At 39.9% G+C, this 24,883-nt stretch overlaps 1 protein-coding gene across 2 annotated transcripts in view; it reads right to left on the bottom strand.

The window, feature by feature from the left end:
* The window catches only part of cntnap2a (contactin associated protein 2a), a 388,888-nt gene that overhangs the window by 7,072 nt on the left and 356,933 nt on the right, over positions 1 to 24,883 (bottom strand). For both annotated transcript variants that reach the window (XM_076888097.1, XM_076888098.1), the window contains 3 exons: positions 19,756 to 19,989; positions 19,378 to 19,511; positions 11,539 to 11,632 (listed from right to left, as the gene is read on the bottom strand). In XM_076888097.1, coding sequence (XP_076744212.1) covers positions 11,539 to 11,632; positions 19,378 to 19,511; positions 19,756 to 19,989 — 462 coding nt within the window. The remainder of the gene's footprint in view (positions 1 to 11,538; positions 11,633 to 19,377; positions 19,512 to 19,755; positions 19,990 to 24,883) is intronic.

Below are 24,883 nucleotides of genomic sequence, written 5' to 3'. Positions count from 1 at the left end.
ATACACGTTGCTCATCCTGCTCTTTGTAAGCGGCACTTATAATCATATAACAAATGTTTATCACACTTTTGTGTGTACATACGGATGTTGAAAGCCCAAACAAGGGTTCACTTCTCTCGATCTTTTTATTGCAATGTAATCCGTGTATAATCATAACCACATATATAAGTTAAAATAATGATAAAAAAGCTAGTTTTCTTCTTGTTGTCCACTGTGCTAACACATGACAGAAATAATTTGTAATAATTGCCATAATTTGGAGGGTAGGAAATTGCCTGAGGTCCACTTACTGCCAAGGCAATTCTGACAAATTCAGATGTTTAAAAGCAGCAATTTGTGCACTCATACAGCCGCCTCTCAGTCCAGCCCCCTCTCGCTCTCTCAGTCCTTTGATTTTCATCCCCTTTTGTTTTTCAAACGAAAAGTACTTCAACACACAGACTCACACATAAATCAGCGCCTGAACTGCAGGTGGCCCGCCGAGCTCGGTCCAGCTGGGCCAATATCTTTGTTCAATCTGTGGATTTTGAGGGCTGTTTGTAGGTTGCACACGGCATATTTTCACGAGTGGAGAAATATCGATTTTTTTTTTAACCCTAATAGTTATTTGGAGGCGACTGAGCAGTTGTTTGTTTTAACGCTCATATGGCCCAAGGTCAAGCATAAAAAAACAACAACAAAAAAACAAAAATTCACTCAAAAAGGTCAGGTTATTCCAATAAAAATCACCAGAACAACATAATAGTACACCCACGCATGAATTATAACCCATGTGGTGGAAAACACCACGCAGGAGATATAGCCCTGCAGTTATTAAAACCCTTTATTGCAACACATAGCCAAGGCAGAGAAAAAGAGCCTTGAGACACAATCTGCAGACGAGTCTAGACAAACTCCCTGTTATCTCCAGTCCTTACGTTAAACCTTAGTGTCCAACCCTTATATCAAATCTGCACACTAAAACTGAATGGCCAGTCTAATGCAGAAGCTAAATTCCTTCGGCATGACAGTACACATTAATGCCCCCATAATATAAGAAACAAATTATAGGTGCAGACACACACTCACACACATATCCTCAAAGAAAATGGAAGAGATGCTTTTTTTTGTCTGCAGGCTGCAGACAAAAAAAACTAAAAATCCCTCTAACACCTACAGTTCTGTGTAGACATGAAATAAACTTGCCATGCTGGCATAAACCTGGAAAGATAAAACAACAACAAAAACACACAAAAAAGCTGCCATTGACACTTTTTGGGAAGATGAAAAATGTACTACCTCTACTTGTGTGTGTAGACAAAGCCAGGTTTAAATTTTAACATGCATGGCTGCAATGCTTCTGCACAACCATGCCACACCCAGAGGAAAGCACTGGACAATCCCACAGATGAACAAGGGATGGCCAACTACAGTGCTCTGTGTATGTGTGTGTGTATGCACTGGTTTATTTAATGAATCCTGTTATGTTAGATGATGGGGTTCTGAGTATCTGGACATGGCTTATAATGCAATTCTCTCTCTTTATTCCATTTTCATGGGTCCAATACAAGTATGTACTGTACATGTGTGTGCTTGTGCACTATTGATTGTGCTACCAGGAACAGAGCCAAGCACTACGTGAGTTTTCTTAGTATTCAGCTGAGCAGACCTCCTACAGACACTTGCACTGTTTGTATTCTGTGCAGTTTGTCTTTGTAGGTGGAAAACAATAATTATGCAGACACTTGTGTTGAAGGTATTCATTTTTATACATGTACAGACGCACTCAAACTGAACTGCAGCTCTGCATCCCTCGGTCAATCAAGTCTCAGATCCGAGTCTCTCTTCACACCTCGAAAATGCCTCGGATGGTGAAACTGTAGGAATTTGCATATGCGTGGGGGTGTGCAAAATAGGTGGAGAGACAGGTACAGGATGGAAGCAAGGGCCTTGCAGTATTAAAGTAAACACAGCCAGCAGATTACTGATAACACGTAAAATGAATATGAATGAAGCTCTTTCTCTCCTGTGTGCCTGAACATGTGTTGATCACTGCAGAGGTCTGTGTGTGAATACTAATAGGCTCTCCGTTGGGAGGCTCCTCTCCACATAATGCCATAGGCAATGCACTGAGAGTATAGCTGACAAGCTTCCCTTACAAATCCACATGCTTGTAGTTTAAACGATAGAACATTATTCTTAAACATCACAAATGTTACACCATGCTTTCTATTTAATGTTAACGCGGCGACACCATTATATAAGTGATACTAGTACAGAAAACACTCTAGTGATTTTTACCTTGCAAGAAAACAACCTTTGTGCATCAGTCAGCTTCCTGTATTTGGGTAAACCTTAGACTCAACTATAGTATTATTCTATCAAATAAAATCATGCAGTATCTCAGGTCAGGAAAAACTGAACATTAGGTAACCAGAGATTTCTAATGGGTGGTTTGCTTGGCTCCAGTGCTTAACAACACATTAATACGTGATCATTAACAAGTAATATCACCTTGTCAGAGCCAGTCACCACAACATCGCGGCTTGTAATCGCTTCTTTAGCTTGCCCTGATGGCGTCTTATGGAGCTTCCCAGACTAATCAATAAAACATGGGCACAAACAAACAGCTTTCCACACACTTAACATAATTAGAAAACAGAGGAGCATAATCCATTATGCTTTAGACTGAAATGATTTAATGTGGCATCATACGATACACAGAGCGTGTGTTGCATTGTGTCATGTATCATATAAGCCACCCTTATAAATATACCTAAAGACATGCTCGCTAGTGCACACGCATACACGACTGTAACAAGGTCAGCATGTTGATCAGATGTGACCGGTGATATCGTATGCATAATTCAAAAGGTGAGGGAGCACATAAAGCTGCGAGGAGAGGCCTGCTGTGAAGATAATGGGTAGGTAGGGGATGTGTTTTGAGGTGGAAGAATTGCCTCAAGAGGAGGAAAAAATAGGAGAAGTTGGATGAAAAAACAGAAGGCAGGATGGAGACGACTGCAGAACTAGTAGTGAGGGAGGGTGTGGCTGCCTCTCCAAGAAGAAGTGGTGGTAAGTGGAAAGGTGAGAGACACGAGGGGAAAATAGGGTGTGGGAGAAAAGTCTCTGATCTGAACGTGTGTGTGTGTGTGCGTGTGTGTGTGTGTGTGTGTGTGTGTGTGTGTGTGTGTGTGGGGGGGGGGGGGGGGTAGGAAAGAAATAGGGTGACAAGAAGGGTGCTCAAATGGAGGGGTGGAGGAGATCAAACACAGTTGCCATGGAAACAAATGGAAGCTGAAATAAGGGTGACAGAAGGGGAAAATAGGGGAGGTGGGTAATGAAAGTATGGAGCATTTGAGACGCATCAAAAATAACACTGATGTGAATCCACAAACCACACCCTTTGAACCACACAAACACACACATGCTGTCTGGTTGTTGGTCATGGCTGATGCAGGGAGGGTCAGAGAGAGAGAGAGAGAGAGAGAGAGAGAGAGAGAGAGAGAGAGAGAGAGACATTGAGAAAGATGGAGAGAGAAGTGAAAATTAAATCTTCTTAAATTTAAGAAGAAAAAAACATGTAACCTTGAGCACAGCTGCTTTTTGAGTTTTTGGTCCTTGTGTACTGCAGTATTTGGGAACTGTAGTACTTTTGCAAATGCGATGGTCTCCTGTTCATTGGAGCATTAGAAGAAATAAATAAATAAATAAACAAAATGAGCTGCAGTAAATGGACACGTGTAAAAAGGGCATTTGTGATGTAGAGGATGATGAGAGGGGTTGTAGAGAGAAACAGGTGAAGACCATCTGTGTTTTTGACATGGCAAACGCACCTGTGATGGCAACATCTGCCCATACTGACTACACACACGCAGACATGCACACATACACACACAGTCATATTCATCTGTTCCAAATCTAGCTTTTTGCTTCATCAGGATGTTTGGGATGTACAGACAATGAGCCAAAAACACAGCCATAACAGAAAACACGCATTAGCAAACAGAGCAAGGGAAAAAAAATTAATACCAGGCTCTCTGTGACAGCTAATTTCTCTTCCTGTGTATTTTCCCGCAATCCAATTAATCCAGCGGGTGGATTTCCTTGTAAATTCGAAAGCATCAAAAATTGCTCAAAGCATGAAAAAGAAAGAATCTACCTCGCTACCTCTGCTGCAAATTCAATTTGCGGTTTATATTCAAATGACTCACTCTGAACTGTAGAAGCCTTGGCACACTCATGCACAGGGACTAACACAAACAAATGGTGAAACATGCATGCATCAGAGTGTAGTTACCTATGTGGAGTTTGCGTCTACAGGCAGTATGCTCAGCAAGCCTTCTTCCTCTCCTCTTCCTTTATATGTTCTTTCTGCCTGTTATGTGGATTTTCGTAGCACAGTACCACACTGGCAAGCACTTCTCTGTCTCTTGCCCGCTCTCTCACTTGCCCGCTCTCTCTCTCTCTCTCTCTCTGCACTGCAGTCCCACCCCCACTCTGAGACAGCAGCTGGAGAAAACCTGGATCTGGACTTATACTGGACTGGATTAGGACTTCCCGGTACAAGTACAACTAAGGGTAATAGCCAGAGGACAGTATGATGTCATCCTATCACACACAAACTGCAGGCACCAAAAAAGGCACACTCAGATTATAGAAATGGAGACAGACAGCAGCCTCATCTAACACTAAGTTTACCCAGCGTCAGGGTGTCTTGTGCATCCAAATGTAAAGAGCAAAACCCAAAAGGCAGTTTCTGAGATGCTTAGAAGAGAGGAAATTGATTGCACTTCATCCCGACATGCTTTAGAAATTGGCCAACAGCATGCATAATCAGCAGTCTTATGTAGAACTGGGTGCTGAGCCATCAACCTTTCCACAAAACTGTCATCAACAGGACAGTACTTCAAATGATTTACTAATGCACTGGTGTTTCAGTATGCTGCAATGTTATGACCACTTTTTTTCTTCCACACAGCCTGAACTGTGTGAGGCAGACTTCTTGTTATTTCTTTAAGTAGACTTAAGACTTAAAGATGGTATTGCACGGTGGATCTGATGGTATTAATAATTCCATCAATGCTGACAAGATCTCACCGACACCACTGAAGCCCCAAATCGTGACAGAGCCTTCAACATTTTTTAAACATTGTTTGTAGACACTGAATATTGTACCTCTCTCCTGACATTTTCTCTCCATACTGATGACGATTTGAGCCAAATCTTTCACATTTGCATTCATTTCATTTCATTTATTTATTTGTTTCACACATGGTTCATAGAGGTGGGAATCACCATACATCCCACGATACGATATTATCACAATACTTAACGCACGATACGATATTATTGCAATTTTTTTTAAAAATATTTTGCAATATTCAGATTCTGTACATAAAGGTAAACTTTATCAATATTCATTTTATCTAATATCAAAGTCTCGCACTCAGTCTTTCTCTCATTTCAGTCAGTTTTATTGTTGACAAACTGAACGGTTTGTATTACAGTCTAGTCCAACTTAACTGAATGCAACCATCTGGTACAATTATAGCTATTCTGAACTAAGCAATTTATGAAAACTATGCAGCCCCTTCAGCAACTGAAGAATTTGAAAGTAAATTAAAACAAAATATAAATTTACATTAAATAAAAAAGTTTTAAACTTAATTAAAATAAAACATGTCTTAAATTAAAATAAGTAAACTGTCATGTTTATTGCTGCCAAAAAAAAGTTAAACACATTTGGACAGTGAAGGAATGTCAGGATTCTTGCTCAGAAAAAGGATCAACATGCTCTGAGCACAAAAACCTTTTTTGTAACACAATATCGATTTCTGCTGTCCCTGTATCGATAGATTATTAGCAAACAAAATATCACGATACTACACAGTATCGATTTTTTCCCCCACCCCTAATGGTTCAACAGTATTTCATTTCCTACATACAAATCCTCCTTCCCATTAATATAGCACTGCAGCCATGGGTGAAAAGGAGCAGGAAGAAGAATAAATTCTTATTAGCACCTGCCCCCTATCTGAATTCCAATTTCTCTTACAAGTGGGCACCAACAACCCAAAAAGCACTCTAATATTTATCAATATGTAACAATGCAAAACAAAACAACAAATCAGTATAATCAACAATATACAACACTACTAGATGGCAAAGAAAAATTCCACTCCATAAGCCCTGTTGCCACTGATCTTCATTCCAGTTCTTGTGTAATTTTCACACCTCTCCATGTTTCTGTTCCTCAAGAATGACAGCCAACCTCCCGTTGAAACCATTTTCTTGTGGGATCAATAAAGTGTCTATTTATTTCTCATGAGTCTTCAGTGATAGATCAACAAGAGGTCTTAATATATCTCTCATGTCCCTTGTCTTTTGTACTCCATTTGTCCAGTATCCTCAAATCGTTTAAGGACACACTGCACACCCTGCCAAAATATGCCAAGTTTTGGGCTGACAGTTATTTGGGAATCACCTTGCTGGTGCAAAAATACTGTTTTATACCCATCAAACTGTTCTACCTTTGTCAATTTTCATAGATTCAGCTAACAATACGCGAACAAATGATGTGTTTTTGCAAAAGGCTGTTAGTAAAAAAGTGACTAAAATTAAAAATTTAAATTGATTCCTTGAGTCAGCCAAGAGAGCTATTGAGCAAGACCACTTTAAAAACTTAAAAGAAAGTCTTTAGTTGGAAGAAAAATGTCAGGACATGACGCTGGCTCAAGAGTTCTGCATTGCACCATATTATTTTCTTGTAAATCATTAAACGTAAAGGAAGTTAAAGAAAGTGAACTTTATAGCAGCAGATCCTGTTTTGTGAACATCAACTTAATCTGTATACTGATAAACTTGGAGCACAGATAAACCTGTTTTTATGCAATGGTGCTTACATAGTAACATGAATAATAAACTTTATTTCTATAAAGATTTCCTTAAACTCCATACAACAGACTTTACAGACACAGCAACTGTCTCACATCACATCTTGCTGAAAACAGCTAATAGGAGAGTCCAAGGAGATTTATAGGGAAAGAACAGGTGCATTTTGAAATAAAACTATGTGAAAAAGTAGACCAGTGTCTGCAAATAACAGCTAATAGAAGGTATTTTCAGCTGCTCTCTTATTTCCCAAAGGGCCGCCACAGTGGCTGGATCTGCATGTTTTATTTGGCACAGATTTTATGCCAGATGTCCTTCCTGATGCTACCCTCCCATTTATTTGGGTTTTGGACTACAAGTACAATAGCTTGTAGGCTGGTTCTGCCTCACATCTTTCACATGTAAGGCTAATGGGTTAACAACTACACCCATGGAGCCACTTCAAATAGAGGCTTCTTCAGAATAAAGCCGTCACATAAAGAAATGGCAATCTTTCTTAAATCCAGCGTAAAATAATTGGTATCACCTTAAGGGAGGGACACATTCATTCAGTGCGGACAGTTAACAGAAAAATAGAGGCCAGGGGGATAAAGAATAGAAGAGAGAAATCAGAAGTTCAGACTGGTACTGATGTACATGTCCTTTACAACTAACCCTCAGGGTTACAATCATCTCTCTATGATAGTACTTTCCCACTGTCACAATTTCTAGTGCTCTCTCTTTCTCTCTCTGACTTTGCCTCTGAATCTATTCCCTTAGAAAGACTCACACACGGTCCATGCACACACTCAAACACACACACAGACACTTGACAGATTTGCAGCACAGAGGACAGAGTCTGGAGCGTGCCCGCTGCTCTGGCTGATGTATGACTCATCTCTCCCATCTATTCCACCGGGACGCATAGATCTAGGCCCATACGCCGTACATCAACCACCCACCTACCACATTCCTACACACACAGTTGTGTCACTTTAAAGGACATTGCAGTAATTTCTTACAGATTTCGCCTCACTATAACCACCGGTTACCTAACCCTTAACTTAACCTAACCTTCAACCAAGTCTTGATACTAAAATCTAGTTTTTTCTTTTATGAGGACTTACTTCCCCCTCCATTACCCCAGATATGTGCAACAAAATACATGCACTCTCCATCCTGCTCTAACCATAAATATCCTCCGCTTAGGCGCTGATGTAAGGACACTTTTTTACTCGCACACACATAAATACACAGGATACGGTAACGTTAAGCATAAGGTTTCATCATTTACAGAAGCATGTGTTGAATCATCCCTGCACTACATGATCAATACTACTTTAGCACAATCTCCCTGGGCAGCAAACACTGCAAACCTCAGGACACGAAACTGAGATTTCAGCAGGAGCAGCAAACATGCTAAATGATTTTATAGAGCCTTTTCTTTGGTTATATAAACCTGAGAATAATTCAATTTTTCTATTATCAAAGCTATAGTTGTTTTTCTGTCAGTGGATTCACTGAAGAACTGACCAATTATAGTAATAGTAAATGCTTTTATGGTTTTCAGGATAAAGGTTTCTATCAACAGTTGTCTGGGATCATATAGTCAATGTGAAATACTATCTAAAAGCTTACGTTACGATAATGTGAACAAATTAAGATTAGGCAAGAGCTATTACAAACAGCCTTGTGGACTGTGGAGCCTTATTAGCATTTGCCACAGAATACTGTAATTGACAGGTCCAACTCTGGTTGCCTGCACTTTTCACAGATGAGAATGGGTTCACCCTGAGCACATGAGATGGACATGACAGTGTCTGGAGAGGCTGTGTGTCCTGTAATATTGTTCAGTGTGACCAGTTTGGTGGTGGGTCAGTGATAGCCTGGGGAGGCTAATGTATGGAGGACTGCACAGACGTTTACGGACTACAGGCACCAGTGCAGTGGCTCCTGGGTTCCTCCTGGTGCAAGACAATACATGATTTCATGTGGGGAGAGTATGCAGGCAGTTTCTTGGAGGATGAAGGAATTGATACTTCCCTGACCTAAATCCAACAGACAACCTCTGGGACTTTATGTTTTTGTCTATCTGACGCCACCACGTTGCACCTCAGACTGTCTCCAAGGACACCATCTGTCATTTCATTAGGTGCATGTCCTGAGGTTGTTAGGCATGCATACATGCGGGCATCTTCTGAGTACTGTTATGATTTGCTGCAATGTAATTTCGGTAACTGCGTCTGCTGCATCATCTTTCTACTTTTCCTCCTTTTGAGGTGTTTATGAATTCAGCCCTCTGTAGGTTGATTTGCATCAAACGATGTGGCATCCTTTCATTCCTAACACATTACGCAGTTCAGTGTAGACATCCAGCAGGTTTTCGCTTCCCATTGAGATCAGATGTGTTTTCAAAGTGTTTTTTTTGAGCAGTGAATAGGTAAATGCGTCATAGATTTAAGGTTCAGTTAATAGTGTTTATCTGATAGTGTTTGTGAATTTGAAGCACGACTCTGGTGCTGTTAATTACCTGAGAAAAAAGCCTATCTTCACTGTACACTGATGATTATGAAGGTGTTCGGCTCCGTGTGATCATGTCTTCTCTTTTATGCTTCTCTAATGTCTACTTATTGTATTTCTTCCTTCATTATCCTAGTTAACTAATCACATCTCACAATCAACAGATTGCGAGGTGACACTGGAGATGTCTCTGTGATCAGTGTGTGAGTGTGCGTTTGAGCACTGCACCAAACACAGGGCGGCTTTCTCCCACAAACAGAGAATCTGATAGCTCAGCTGTCTGACAGCCTCTCTTGTCTCTGCGGTCCAAACACAGAAGTGGAGCAGATCCGATGAGATGTGGAAACACCCGCATTTGTTCCCTGTTCTTCTATTTTCTCTCTCTGTGTGGTTTAGTGTTATGATGTTTGCTACAATGTAGAAAATTAACATTTCGGTTTACTGATGTGTCAGCCTGGTTATAAACAAACATCTCAGGACTTGCTTGTCCTTAAAGCATATGTGCTGGTTTAGTTGGCTGAAGATTGATGATGGGGTTTTATTCCTCTCGGCTCTTGTGGTGTGTGCAGCGGCATCAGTAGTTCTGGCTGGTGAGAGAAGTCACATGTTGCTTCAACCTCAGTGAACTTCTCTGCACTTGCAGTAGAGGACAAAGGGCGGAAGGGGTGGCGACATTAAAATGCATCACGAGTCACTGTAAAATCGAATAAAACCAACTAATATTGTGAAAATCTCAATTGTGGGATTAATGAAGGCTATCTCGTGTAGCAAAGGATGCCACTTTGAAAATCTAAAAAAGATTAAGCCATTTAAAAAAAAGCAAACTGAAATGTATGTCAAATCCATACTGCTGAATGTCTAAATGATCTGGGAAGATTGAAACATGCAGATCCAAAAACCACCCGGTAGGGTTTGCATATTTAAAAATACAGTCATGTGAAAAAAGAATAGTAAGTAGCAGCCACGTGCTGCTAATCAAATGCACTTGGCTAATTCATAATAAGCAAATGCGAGCACCTCTGTAAAGGCAGAAATTTGGGCAGTTTGCTTGTTTGAAACATTCAGTCATGTGTTAAACTAATATCACAACCTTTCAGGCAAATTCAGTACAAGGTCGGACCGTGAATATACAGAAAGCTCAGGTACATCTCAGACTTTACAGGCCTCTGTAAGCATGTTAAATGTTAAAGTTCATGACAATACAATTAGAAAAATACCAAACAGTTATGATTAAAGGATTGCCACAAGATAGCCACTCATGTGTAAAAAGAACATGGCAGCAGGACTCAGATGTGCAAATTTGCACCTGAACAAATAACAAGACTTTGGAACTGTGTCTTTAGGACAGATAAGACCAAAGTGGAGATGTGGATGATCAGGAAGAACACCTCAAACTGTCAAGTACGGTGGTGGAGGGGTGATTATTTTTATTTTTCACAGCACTGGATCTGCCACATTTACAACCAAACAGAAGAAGATGAATCAGGCAAAGCCAAGTCACTATACAGGTCTTTGGCGTTCTCTAGTGGACAAAATCTAAAAGTACATTTACTTCACACAGAAGATAGATAGATAGATAGATAGATAGATAGATAGATAGATAGATAGATAGATAGATAGATAGATAGATAGATAGATAGATAGATATTCATACATATATAAATAACTCAGTTTAGAAAAGTGGTATATATCTGCCCGAGTAACTAATCACTAATCAATCACATTGGAGAGTGTTGGGGAAACTTCTCTGTACTGGTCTTACAAAACACTTTGTACTGTAAGTAGTTAAACAACAGAAAAGCTACCCTAGGAAGAAAGCTTTATAAATTAATCATAACCTTAACTAATTTGTAAAAAAAAAAAAAAAAGAATATCAGCCTATCATAATATCCATGGGAAAGTGCAGAAATGTTTGGTTTTTAATTTTTTGTCTGTTATTCTCAGATTGTATGACTCACAAGTAAAACATAGGTCAGAGGAGCTTGTTAGTTCCATATATGCTCAGCATGACAAAGGACTCTAAATGTATATGAAAAGATACTTTGATTTACACATTAGTGTGATTTCAGAGTGTTATACTTATATATGGGAGACATATATACATATAATAATGACCCGAATGCACAATTGTGAGCAGAAAAGGTTTAGCTAAAGTGACACACTCACCATAAACCTTTCCCAAGAACAGCGTCTTGACCAGGTTAAACTGTGTGTCTGAGGCTTCAGGGAGGTTGTAGCTGACTGCAGGATAATGATCCAGCTGAGACATGACAGAGATATAAAGAGATAGTGAGAAGGAAAGAGGGAGGGAGAGAAACACATTAGCATCCTTGTTTCATAGGGAGTCGAATCTAGACTAAAACTACTGACCACAGCATTTTGAAAAGACCCAGGCTAAGATCTGCATCAGCACATTAAGCAGAGTACACAAGATGATGAACAAAAGATGGTAATTCAATGCTGTCAGCCAATGCAAAGCAACACAGCACAATCAGAAGCTCAATGGTCCCCCCTCGTGGTTTCCAAACGCCAGGAAAGCTTTAAATATGGTAGCTTAGTAACAAGGAAACCACTCACATAGTCATACCTTGATTATCCTTCATTTTAAATTCCCATGAATCCTGATCAGGTCAGTGAAAATGAATTAAAAACACTTTGCAAAAATCAGGTAAATAGGATGAACACATATTGCATCTAATACTAACCCGAGGCTGTTCCTGATTTCTTTTTTCTTCTGGCGTTTCTACACACATCATATATAACTACACTCTTCAAACAATGACCATAAAATCTGAGTGTTAGAAATGTCTCTGGACCAAAAAACCCTTCTTACCATTTGCTATAAACTATAACCCTGTTTAAAATATCACCTTAGATGTATATATTCTATAAACACTCCAACATTAAAATCCATCATGGTTTTAAAGATGTCAGACTACCTCAAACATCTTTTCTGGAAAGCTGTGATATTTTCGTTTTAGTCACGTCTGAAAAGTCATCTTGTACAATTATCCAGCAAACAAACAGCTCTTCCCTAGAAATAAACGATGATACAAATGATGCCTAATAATAATATGCAATTTCAAAAGTCTGTGGGGGGTTCAAAGGCATTCCTGAGAACTCAAAAAGGGCGGGTGGAAGACGAGCAGCGTGTTTACAAAGAGGAGCATCAGTGGAGATGTGAGAGCAGAGAGGGTGATAGAAGGAGGGACTGCACGACTTTAATATCCCTGCAACATAATTAACTTGTTATTGCTGTTTCAATGAAGTTTCTAATTAGCTTGAAAGCTGCAGCCGATGCTATTGATGAGAATAATTTCAAACCAACAAATTGGTTTTCGGTGTGTTCTAGAATAAAAAACCCCCAAAAAACAAGATCTTCCTTCTTTCCTTCTCCCTGCCCACAGGAGGACTGTATCTAAGCATAAACCAGTCTGCAGAAAGCAGACTGGAGTAGAGGAGTTTGGTTGGAAACAATGACTTTTGTTCCTGGAAATTTGTTCTGTTGATGTGCTGAATAGCTGTCACGGCCTGTTAGCTGGGAGCTGAGCTGGACTGTCACTAAAGGCCTGAGATTTACGTGTGTATGTGTGTGGTAGTGCTTGTTTACAGGTTTAAATCAGCAGAGTCCTGCCATACAGAAATTTCTTTCTACCCACTGCTGCGCAAGACTATTTTCTCCCTCTTTCTCCTCACACGCACACACACACACATGCAGACACACAACATATCCTAATTTGATTCCTTCCAAAAGCCTGGTCTCAGTGGAGCATTGTGTGGGTTTTGTTTTCCTCTGTGACTGGAGGGTGGGATAATGGGGCACAATTAAATTGCGCTCAGCTTATTTACTTTTATCTGAGAAAACAAATTGACTGCACAACCACGGAGGGAAGCTTGAGTCTTGAAACCCCCACAAAACGATCCACTGAGGAAGACGGCCTGGGAAGAAACCTCATTTTACCAAACTTTGTCAATTACAACCGCAGTCATTGGGATCTCTTTCCTTTTTTCCTTTCTTTCTTTTTAACACAGTGCCATTTAGAAAACGCAGTTGCTGCCTCTAAAGTCACACATAGCTTACATAAGCAAAGTAACCAGGGGTTAGGCAAAGAGAAAATTAACAAAGGGTGAAATCTATTTCCCTGACTACGTGCTAAAAAAGAATCTAATTTAGCCAATGTGCTGTTTATATGCAAACTCATTTACAGTGCACTGAGAGCCTTTTTACCTTCGTGGCACCTCTGTTTCCTTAATTATGTCTAAGGGATAAAAATACTCCCATCACAGATTTAACACTGAACAAAAAGAAATGCTAATTTTCCTCTTGAATAAATTGTTTAACATCATTATTAAGTGAACTGCTGAATTTTCGTCTGGTCCGGGTCTCAGGTGCAGCAAGCCATTTACACCGCTGAGTCAACCAATGAAGCAACTGGCGGAGAGGAGAAGAGGAAACGGAGATGAGCCGTCTGCTGCCTGAAGGGACTCCTGACTTTCATCTCTAAACCCTCACAGTGTGAGAAAGGCAAAGTGAGAGATGGCGAGATGGGGAACTTATTTTAATCTCGCCTTGGCGCTCCTTTGATAGCGAGCTAACCTAACGAGACCTCACAGGCTGCTCGAAAACCAAACACTCTCCTCTGTTTGCTGCACTCTGTATGCCTGGGTGTACATGTCAGCACGTATTTTGTGTTCGCAAGCGAACGCCTCACCTTAAAGTAATCCTCAGATAATCTCAACGTATCAAAGTGATCTTTGTCATTATATTTTGTGGGTCTACTTTCTTTATCTAACAACAGTATCTGTTTCTTTCAAACCCCTTCTCCCCCTCTCTCTGGCTCTGTTCTGCCTTTTTCTTTTGTCCTACATTTCTCTCTGACTCTCGTTTCTCTTTCTGATTCAAATTACCACACGCTGACTTGTCTTGCCACATTTTCTCTGCTTTGTCTTTAAACTAAACAGTCGCTTGTCTAAATGGCTTTAAGATTTGGAGCCCTGATAAGCAGAGAAGTGAGGCCTCTGCACCCTGAGGTAAACAGTCCACTGCTTCTTATCCCTTTTTTTTTAAATTTGGGGAAATTGAATTTGATCCACTGCCAGCCCCACCAGCACAACTGACTTTTATTGCATCTGACTCATATCTCTGCCTCTCACTCATTTTGTTATCTCGGATGCTCGCAACTAGGCCTTTGATGAGCGTGTGCACAAAAATAATAACAGGCTAGTTCCATTTTCAGTGCTGATGGCAGCTACTGACAAAACTGGCATTTTAGGCTTTAATGCATTATTCAATAAATTAAAAAAAAACAAAACAAAAATTCAAGCCTTGGAATTAGCCAGTAGAGTTTCCAGCATTCAAAAGCAGTTATTAAGCATCTCAGCATTTGCATGCAGTTCAGTACACTTCATATGTTCTGTACACTTCAAACGACTCGCCGTCACAGAGTGACCGAAGCTGTGCGATCATCTCGTAGAAAAAGGTCATGTTTGCACCACGCATGTGTTCTAAGATGAATATTTATACAGAGGCAGGTGGAACAAACTGATAAAACAACACCGACATAGTATCACACTTTATATATCACTCACAGTTGCCCCATTTTTTCTAAATGATAAAGAAGATACAAATATTTGATGATCACCTTTAAGGGTTTTAGGGTTTCTAAATATTTTGCTGACTTCTTCATGCTTTACTATCCTGACTTTGGTCCTGAGTCATTCTTGGAGGCCCCTCATGGAGCATAACTGCAACGTAAACGACGCAGGGCCATTTGGCAGGTCTGAAAAATGCTTTATAAATGGATGTTATGGTTATGATTACAAAAAAAAATCATCATATAGTCTATAATAAGGTGAAGGACTAATGCTTCAGTGCACCTTTCAGTTGATATTTCAGCCATTAGTTATTATTTTAATCATTAGTTATTATTAATCTCTTGCAATCTTCTACAATGTGTCCACAATGTATCTGAGAGTTCTTCCTGTTAAAAGGGAGTTTTTCCTTTCTACTATTGCCATGTGCTTACTCACACGGGTTCTCTAATTGTTGGGTTATGGTATTTACCTTAAAATATAAAGCACCTTGAGGCGACCGTTGTTGTGATTTGGCACATTTCAATGGATGGATGATACACCATGCTGCCTAAATATAAACGCTGCTTCGGTCCTCTGATGATGGGCATGGAGAGCGTTACTGAACACATCGGTCTAAATAATCCCACAGGTGTTGAAGTGGGTTGAGGTATGGAGACTACGGCCATAATATATGATTCACATCATTTAAATACTCATACAAATCATTGACCCCTGGTGCTGGTGCTGTCATTTTTGAACGAAACTACTCCCAGGTTCAAAATTTTTCATCCAAAGATAAAAGCTGGTCACTCAGAAACAAACTGACTGACTGACTTTTGCCACCTTTCCATGTCTTTCTATTCTTGTTAAATGGACCCAGCCTTTGGAATTAAAATACTGCCACCCATGGAATAAACAGAATAATCACACACTCTCAGTGCAGTGAGCAAAGTGTGCCAGCAGATGGACAGCCAACAGGCCTTGCCTACAAAAACATAGAAAGGTTACTCTTATTTTCACCTCTTGTGGCAAAAGGTGCCTTTTCTGCATAAATTGGGACATGATGCCAAAGTAAAGACAGTAATTTTTGTATACACATAGTTATACTGTTATACTTGCATCCACAAGTATCTAGGTCTTAGAGTTATAACCCCACTGATGCTGACTGCTTACTGCCTACTAATGCTTAGCGTGGTTCCTTGTTGTTGTTGCAGTCCTCCTGAGGAGAACATGTACTGTTCTTTGTTACTCATTAGTGCAACCTGCAGACAAGGCTGATTTTGAAAAGAAAAGTAGAAAAAAATTGCTCTGCGGTATGTGAGTTATGAGAGAACCTTTGGGAAGTAAGGAAAGCTATACAGTATTGGAATGGACAGATGAGTTAGACTGAATAATGTTGATTTTTGTAGTGCAGTGTGAAGCCTTTGTAGTTAGCTGATCTGACAGGATCTCAATAGTGCAGGCGTGTCTGTTGGTATGCAAGTCTGCGTCTGTTTACGTGCGGCTATCAAGTGCATGTACCTTGAAAAGAGCCCTGAGGCGGTAAGGCAACATGAAAAAGTTTCACTCATCAAAGCTATCTTTGTCAACGTACCTTCTGGCTCTACTTCTCATTCCTTATCTGTAAACTTCATCTATTTTCTCTCCTCATCTCCCCACCCCACAGATCACTCATCGATGCCTTTTTTTTTCTTAAATCTAAATGACCACATCATGCCCATCAGTGTTCGTCTGAATTCTTAACACACTTTAATGTTTAACTGTTAACCTGTTATAAAGGGAGAAAAATTTAAAAAAGGATTGTTTTTCTGTTTTCTTTTTTAAAGTACAGCCGCAGCACCTCGAAAGAACCACACTGGGATTGTGTACTATAGAGTTAGTAGTTCAGTCACATACTCAAGGCAAGATTGAACCTCGACACTGTCGATCTAGACACAACTAAGCTGCTTTCAATCAGCGCAGAGCACACTGTGTGCATGTATGCATGTGTGTGTGTGTGTGTGTGTGTGTGTGTAAGTGATGAGCAAGGAGTCTAGCGGATGCTCCAATCACTTTCCATGCCACTACGAAAGCATGTGTTATGTTAAAGTACTCCCAGCGGAGTGATGAGCAGCTACAGGAATGCGATTTGCTTAGAAAACGATTATCATTGGATGTTTCAGTTTAATTTTCTTGCTGTCTGAAATTTTTCGCTGCAGTGTGTGAAAGTAGGTGATGAGATCCCAGGATGGATGAGGTCATTGCTTCATGCAGGTGACAGACAGAGAGATCTAAGGGCTGTAGTAGTGTAGATTGAATGATTACAGGCTTGGGAGTATGGGACTGTGATTCATTGTAGTTCGCATTTAATTCCACTTAATGAAAGCAAGAATTAAAAGACTTCATGTTAGATGCATATTCTGTTTAACAGTGTTGAAACCGAACTTTTAAAATTTATATTAACATTTGACTGTTTCATTCTTTTCCTTTATGTCTATATCCTCTAAACATAACAATGACAGCATCCTGCAAAAACATCCTGCATTTGAACATATTCATATTTACATGTTCAAATGCAGAAATGAACCGGATAATCTCAACAATGTCTCCCTGCACGTAACATACATATTCTTTTTTAAATTGTTTTGCAAACTTTTGATGTGTTTATTTCATAACAATTATGCTAGTAATGATATGATGATCAATAGGAACTGTAAGCAAAACTGCTGCTATATTAATTATCACATGCTCTTACACAACCGCAGCTTGAAGCTTTGAGCCAAGCAATTTTTCACAGAGGATGGGAATCATTTTATAGCTAAGTTTAATGCTATGGTGCCTTCTGGCCACTAGAGGGGAGTGACATGTGAAGGGCTTACCCATTTAATAAGGGGTGTCAAATATAAGGACAATGGGCCACAATTGGACGTGCAAAGACTGTAATACAGCCCATTATACAGTTTTGGAAAACGCCAAGAAGAGCTTAAATGTTGAACTTTTACCTGTATTTTCATAGGTTTTACAGCTTTTCCTAATAATATTTCCCTGTGGCCATTTATACTAAAGTAAAGTAATAGATAAGCGTTTAAATGGAAGAAGAGTGCCTGTTTTTTCTTTATTGACTATAGAAATGTTTTTTTAATTGTTTTTGTTTTGCAAAGGCTCAAGAGGTTAAGAAAAAGCACATTTTTAGTGACTTAACAAAACTTTCTACTTGTAATTACAGGACAGTCTGGGCAATGAGCCAGCAGAACGTTTTCCATAATCTTGCACATTTATTCCTTACACTTCAAGTCATGCTGATGGATTTCTTTCAATTTCTATATAGCAAAAAACTGTAAGTTCTGTTAAAATTGCACTTCTTCTTCCTAAAAATAAACATGTAGTTCAACATCTTTACACTGACAGAAAGGGAAGTTTCACTTCAGATCAACATGAGCTGTATCTGATCCTTGATGGAAAATGAGTTTGACATCCATGATCTCGATTCACGGGGTTTCCTGTGCGTATAAGGAATATAAATATGCCCACAGTATGAAATGGTTAAGCCATTCAAGTGTCTGATATTATCAGTATATTACGTTAGTGTGCAGATACAGTATTCAAATTACACATTCTATAGGAAGCCATGCGGAAACTGTTGTTTAATTTTAGAATCCAAGACCATTTGTTTCTTTTTATTTCTCATTTCTTGTGACAATCCATTTCTTGGCAAACCCCGACCTGTCAGTGCAAATATGAATTTATTCCGATCTGGATGCAATCAATCTCTGGCTTTTACAAGTGGCTTCTATCCATTTAGAGCCCTCCTTAAACTCCAGCCTGCAGCCAAATGTGTGCATCTTAGCCCAGAATAAAGCCAGTAATAGTTTAACTGAATTCTCACTCCATCCTTGACAGCTACTGACTAGGCTTGGCTGTATCGATCAGAGCTAAGCTGTTCAGTCGCACAAAACACACGAGCACATAAAACGCACACAACGGCAACATGGATAGAAGTAATTGATATGCACAAACACATGCACACGCACAAAATATCCCACACAAGCACATGCATTTAATTATCAGCATAGAGGAAAGAATTTGTGGAGTTGCAAACACACAACAATATGCGCTTACGCGAACACACACGCGCGCACAGATCAATGCGTTCTCTGTTGCTATACTTAGGCTGTCTACTGGAAGTAGATTAACAGTGGCAAAGGACAAGCAGTTTCATCACAGGTGAAAACAGCACAGGACACTGCACTCCTCTCTGACTTACTGCAAACCATTGAGCTAACACTTCCTGCGCTCGTGTAGTTCTGTACCCGTAACTGAGAATATGTGAGTGTTTTTAATTTGTATGGGACCCAAAAGTCCCTGTGCTGCACAGTAAGTTGAAATGTAATCCTTACTCTGAGTAAAAGACTAAAATAAGAGCTCAGATGAGCACGCGTGTTGGTTCTGTACCTGGATGGTGATTCTCCTGTCGTGACGGGACATGTTAATACTATGTGGCTGTCCATTGGCCAAGTTACGCTGGTCCACATCTATGGTGAACGGCTCCCTCAGACCACCCAGGTTATATCGCACCTGCAGCGAACCTGGAGACGTACAGATACAGCAGTTTAAAATCTCAGACACTAGGTGGCGCAGTCAGTTTTTTAGGCCTTATATATCATCAAAGCAGTTTTCTGTCAGCTGCTGCTCCGTGGTTGGTCGTTGACTAAGGAGGATTTTTGGAGATTATACCAATGTGTGCTGCAAGGAAGACGTTTAAATGTTGTCTGCAATGGTGAGCAACAATTTAATGTGCGTGTGTGTGTGTGTGCTGCGTGTCAGCCTTACCATTCTGTCTTAACACCACGGCAAGATAGTCCTGCGTCTTGGAGCTCACGTACATCAGAACAGCTGGAGCACTGGATGTGCTGAAACTAAAGGCCACCTCCTCCTTTGTTAGATTCACCTCATGTGGCGTGAGCTGGTGCGTCAACACCTTGGTGTCTTTACTGGCTCCCGCAATGGCTTCAGGCAGGAAGTTGTACTTTACCAGCGTCCCTGCCTCAAAGAAACCTCCAACATCTGGGTGAGATGATGGAAGAAGGAACAAAATGTAGGACCAAAATTAAGCTCTCACTCAAATGCAATAAATGTTGCTTGCTTCAACTGTACTGTGTTGTAATGTGCGCTTAAAACACAAGCAAGCAAGAAACCAAGAAAGAAAGAAAGAAAGAGAATTTTCCATCAAAAACAAGCCACAGGGAGCCACTCACAAGCTCATAGATGCAAAGACACAACAGGGTAGACATATTATATAGCCAGAGGGGAATAAACACACACATAAATAAGGCTGTGTTCAGATGATGTAGTAAAGCGAGTGTTAAATTGCTGTAGTCCAGCATTTGAAACCAAACAATGCACTGTTTACCAGTACATTAACAAACCTAATGGCATATTTCAACCATACCAGGAGGCTTATTGATTCTCATAATCAAATATCGAGAAGACGAGACCTTATTTTTCTATAGTCTATTTCTGTTACACTCCTTGTTTGTGTTCGTGTGTACGTGTACTCATTCGCCATGTCTGCGAGTCAGTTAAAAAGGAGATAAAGGCATAATACGTGTGAAATTAAAGAGAATGGTTGCAGGGAAAGCAGAGAGAATAGGGTTGAGTGCGTATGTGTGTGTGTGTATGTGTGCAAATGCCACGCAATATGCCTCAACATGTTCTCCTTCCCTCTGCAGCCATGGTGAAATGTAAAATTACAGCCCTTATGGGTCCAGAATTTCAAGCGAACACATTTATGCATCTTTTTTAAAGCTTCACTTCACCCATCAGCTCCCACCAGACACAGTACAATAAATACTTCAAGCTACATTACTTTAATTTAATAGAACACTTATTACTTGAAAATGGGTAAGTTCTCTGAATAGTATTGCCACAGAAGCAAAATCTCAGCTCTATTCAGGTTACCTACCAATTTTATCCTTTATTTAGCTTTGCAATCATATAGTTCCAAGCCTCAGAAGTCTGGAGAGACCCATTTTAGCAATCCTTTTGTATTAACTGAACTTTATTGTTATGGGTAAGCTCAGATATTCCATATTAGAAAGTGCTATCCTCCCTAAACCTGTCAAACTACTTTTAAATTTGACAAAATTAACTTAAAAAATGATGTGTTTAGACAAATGTAAACCTAGCTTAAACATGGTTAGGAAGAATTACCATAGTAAATAAGAATTATTTCTTTCTTTCATTTAAATATTCATAGAGCAGCCATTCCCAAAGTCAAGAAGACATATCCTATCTATTCCTATTTTCACTTTAATAAAAAAAAAAACATTTCCTTGAAATTCTTTATTTGAAAAACATAAACAGCAATGTTGGCCAATGTGTGACCACCTGTGACTCGGGCACAAACTTCAATGTAAGAGCAGATTATTACCTGTTTGATCAACATTTTATATAAATGAATGAATTAAATGTAAATGCTTTTAAATAAACTTCAAACTGAATTTCTGTTATTACTCAAGCTCACCTGCAGTACCTTTGCAGCCCTCCAGGGGGCCCTAGCCAACCCTTTGGGAATCACCGACATAGAGTATTTTATAGTTAGCAGTTTATGCAACCACATTGGCAGAAATGCTCATTTACTCATTTCAAAGTATTTACTTACATCTTTTATACTGTCTATGATGACAAGGTGAGTTTTTCTTCTACTGTCAGTAACAAGTACTAACAATCATTGTAGTCTATTAAGTATAATGAACTGTGTGTGTGATGACACCTGTTAGCTCTATTTAGCGATGTGTTCATGTAGTATATAATATACACTAGAAACAAACTCATGTAAATCATGGAGAGCATTTTCACGTTTAAAATACTCTCACAGTAAGTTTTTTCTCTTTCCTACTGGGGAAAGAAGGAAAGAAAGTACCCCAACTTGTTACCCAGAGCTTCAGTAGCAACACATAAAATTGTCTGGAACCTTAATGGGGTATGAGCAATGCTGCAGAGCTGGAGCTTTTCGTGTGTGTGTGTGTGTGTACTTCATGTCAGTATGAGAAGAAGTTTCGGATGTGGATTCTGAGCAGTGCAAATCTCAACAGGTACATGTGCAATTGCATTTTTGCAAGTTTTAGCGTGCGTGCGTGTGTTCATACGTATGTACATGTGCACACCAGCTCCACGCGAGACCCTCAAGGGCAGAAAAGCAAAAGAATGAGAGTGTATAATAACAATACTGCAGGGTCCCCTGAGCAGTGTGTAAATATGGATACAATGGAAATGCACTATGCAATTATGGCTGACTTCATGCATTTTTCACTAGCTGGGAGGATGGGGAGAGAGTGGTACATTAAAGAGAGGGAAAGAGAGAAATTTGGGAAAGGGCAGAAAACTGAGAAACCAGGAGAGGGGCAATTGAGAGAGGAGCGAGAAAATAAGTGTGGCAAAGTAAGAAACGGAGGAGGAATAAGTGGAATACATATTTATGGGGACAAGAGTAAAATAATTGTAAAGGAGTGGCAGGAGAAAAGAAAAAACAGAGCATAAATGAGGGGGAAAAAGTAGCAAAGAGACAAAGAGGACAGTGAGTCCAAATGAAAGGAAAAAAAAACTGTAGCAGAGTGAAGGAAAAGAGGGACACAAAGGAATGAAAGGAGGAAATAGATGATGAAGTCACATGTCATCAATGTTCCCTCTAAGCTGCGCGCGTGTGCAATTGTGCACTGCTGGCACGGTCTCTGCGCACAGAAAATCTGCGTTGCGCACAAAAAAATAAAAAATAAAATAAAAATCCAACCTGTATTGAAATTAAAATTAAAACTTTAACAATTCTGCTTTGCAGTGTTAGTAAGTGACTGGCTGCTCCCATATAGGATTAGAACGATGCCACCTTATCCCATAGTCCAGCCAATAACGCGATTCACATTCGTATATACGCAGCAAATCAACGTTGTTGACAGGCTATGACAGCTAGTGATGTGCGGATCGATCCTGAAATATCGATTCATTTATGTTCTAGAATCGATTCTCACATTAAAATATCGATATTTTAGTAATTTAGGGGAAATTTGTAGTTTATCATTAACAGGAACACAGTGGGAAGAACCTATTTCATTCGGTTAGTCTACATTGGAAGGAACTACTAAATTTACCAGAGAAACACACACACACACATGAAGAGAGGGAGAGTATGCATAGTATGCAAACGGCTACCAAACAGCCATCATAATTCGTCATACATTGAGAACAGGACAAATCAACAATTGACAATGACTAATTAATATTAAAATCTGTAACATAATGTATTGTTTGGAGTTTAGTCTGTTACTGTTACTATTTTTACCATTTCTCTTTGGAGCAACTGTAACCCACATAATTTCCTTCGGGATTAATAAAGTGTTCTGATTCTGATCGTTTCAGGATGACCTGCCATTATCCAATGACACATCTTCTTATCTGTATCTTTTGCTCGTTTCTCCTCCTCTTCTTTTCTATTTTTTCTAAACTGAGCACCTTATGGCTTTGAACTTTGCTTGTCCATCTTCCATTGGTTTTAATTTTGGACTGCAGTATGAACACAAATCCCCCAACTCGAAGATCGCCACAACATAACCTAATAGGGCTTTGGAGTTGACGTCACGCGCAATGCATTGTGGGAGCACAATGCAACGCGACCTACACCTTAGTTCACAGATTCACTTTGTCTAAGGTGTATTTCTGGGATTTCACACAACCCAGGATTCAAATCATGAATACATAATGGGCTTGGATTTACAACATTATGAATGAAAAAATTATGAATGAAATGTGCTCTATTTGGAGGCAGCAGGCCTCCCTCCCCTTTCCACGGGTTGTGTGTGAGACATTAAATCATCAAAATATAAAATTTTAATTTTAAATTGTTATTGATCCCTTTACTCCTAGTCCTAAAGTGTATATTTATTTTCTTACTCTTCTTATATTTATTGTTTGTTTACTTGCACTGCTGTAACTGGAGCCTCGTCGTCTCGTCTCTCTCAATAGTGTACTGCATGCAGCGGAGATGACAATAAAGTTTACTTTGACTTCAGCAGCGAGCAGGCGCCCTGAGGGCTCTCGCGCTCACTTTTCGCGTACAGAATTTCGGAAAAACATCGGTGCAAATTATAAGTCCCCCGCCGCCCCGCCCTCTCCTCCCTGTGCCGCAAGCAGCAGGCGCACCTTGCAAACGGAGGGCGCCCTTACTCCCAGGAAATGGGTGATAGAAAACCAATCGGTGCCCATGCCATTCCCAATATGCACTGGCTGATGTCGGGCAGCATGAGTACGAGCAATTTATTTATTTATTTTTTGCTGATGCCCCACCACGATACCGCCCCGGGCAGCCGCCCGTGTCACCCGTATCAAAAACTGCTACTGCTCAGAGTAAATCATATCACAGAATATGACGAGCGTATGTTGAGGCGAACTGAAGACGAGGAGTGGACATGGACAGGTGCTGCTAGGGCGAGACAGACGTCTCTCACGGAGTCCTTTAGTGTGGCAGGCAGGCAAGGTGTTCAAATAGCGCACAACTTCAGTTTTTTTATTTCTATATGATGAATTCTGCATTATTAAGTGATAAGAACAACTAATCTGATGACCTGTAATCATTATGATGCTATCATTTGAGACACAATAAATAAAATACGTTTTTGTATAAAGTATCGGTATCAGATCAGATCGATACCACCCTGAATTTTACTTTCAGTGGTATCGCACATCACTAATGACAGCGTCCTTATGTGCCGACACCGGTGTTTTAGCTAGCAAAGCGGTGTGGCTGATGTGGAGTGAAGCCACGTTAATGACAATGTGTACAACCATTGGAGATGTGAGCAGGACAGACGGAACGATTGTGTGGACTTTTTAAATTGTGTTGATAGGCCACGTAAAACCAGAGTTATGATAAAAATATATGCAATGTTTGGTTTTTTGGTTTACTTTC

The sequence above is a fragment of the Maylandia zebra genome, linkage group LG9 (assembly GCF_041146795.1).
Source record: "Maylandia zebra isolate NMK-2024a linkage group LG9, Mzebra_GT3a, whole genome shotgun sequence".
Lineage (NCBI taxonomy): Eukaryota > Metazoa > Chordata > Actinopteri > Cichliformes > Cichlidae > Maylandia > Maylandia zebra.
This window is presented reverse-complemented; position numbering and strand designations above follow the sequence as displayed.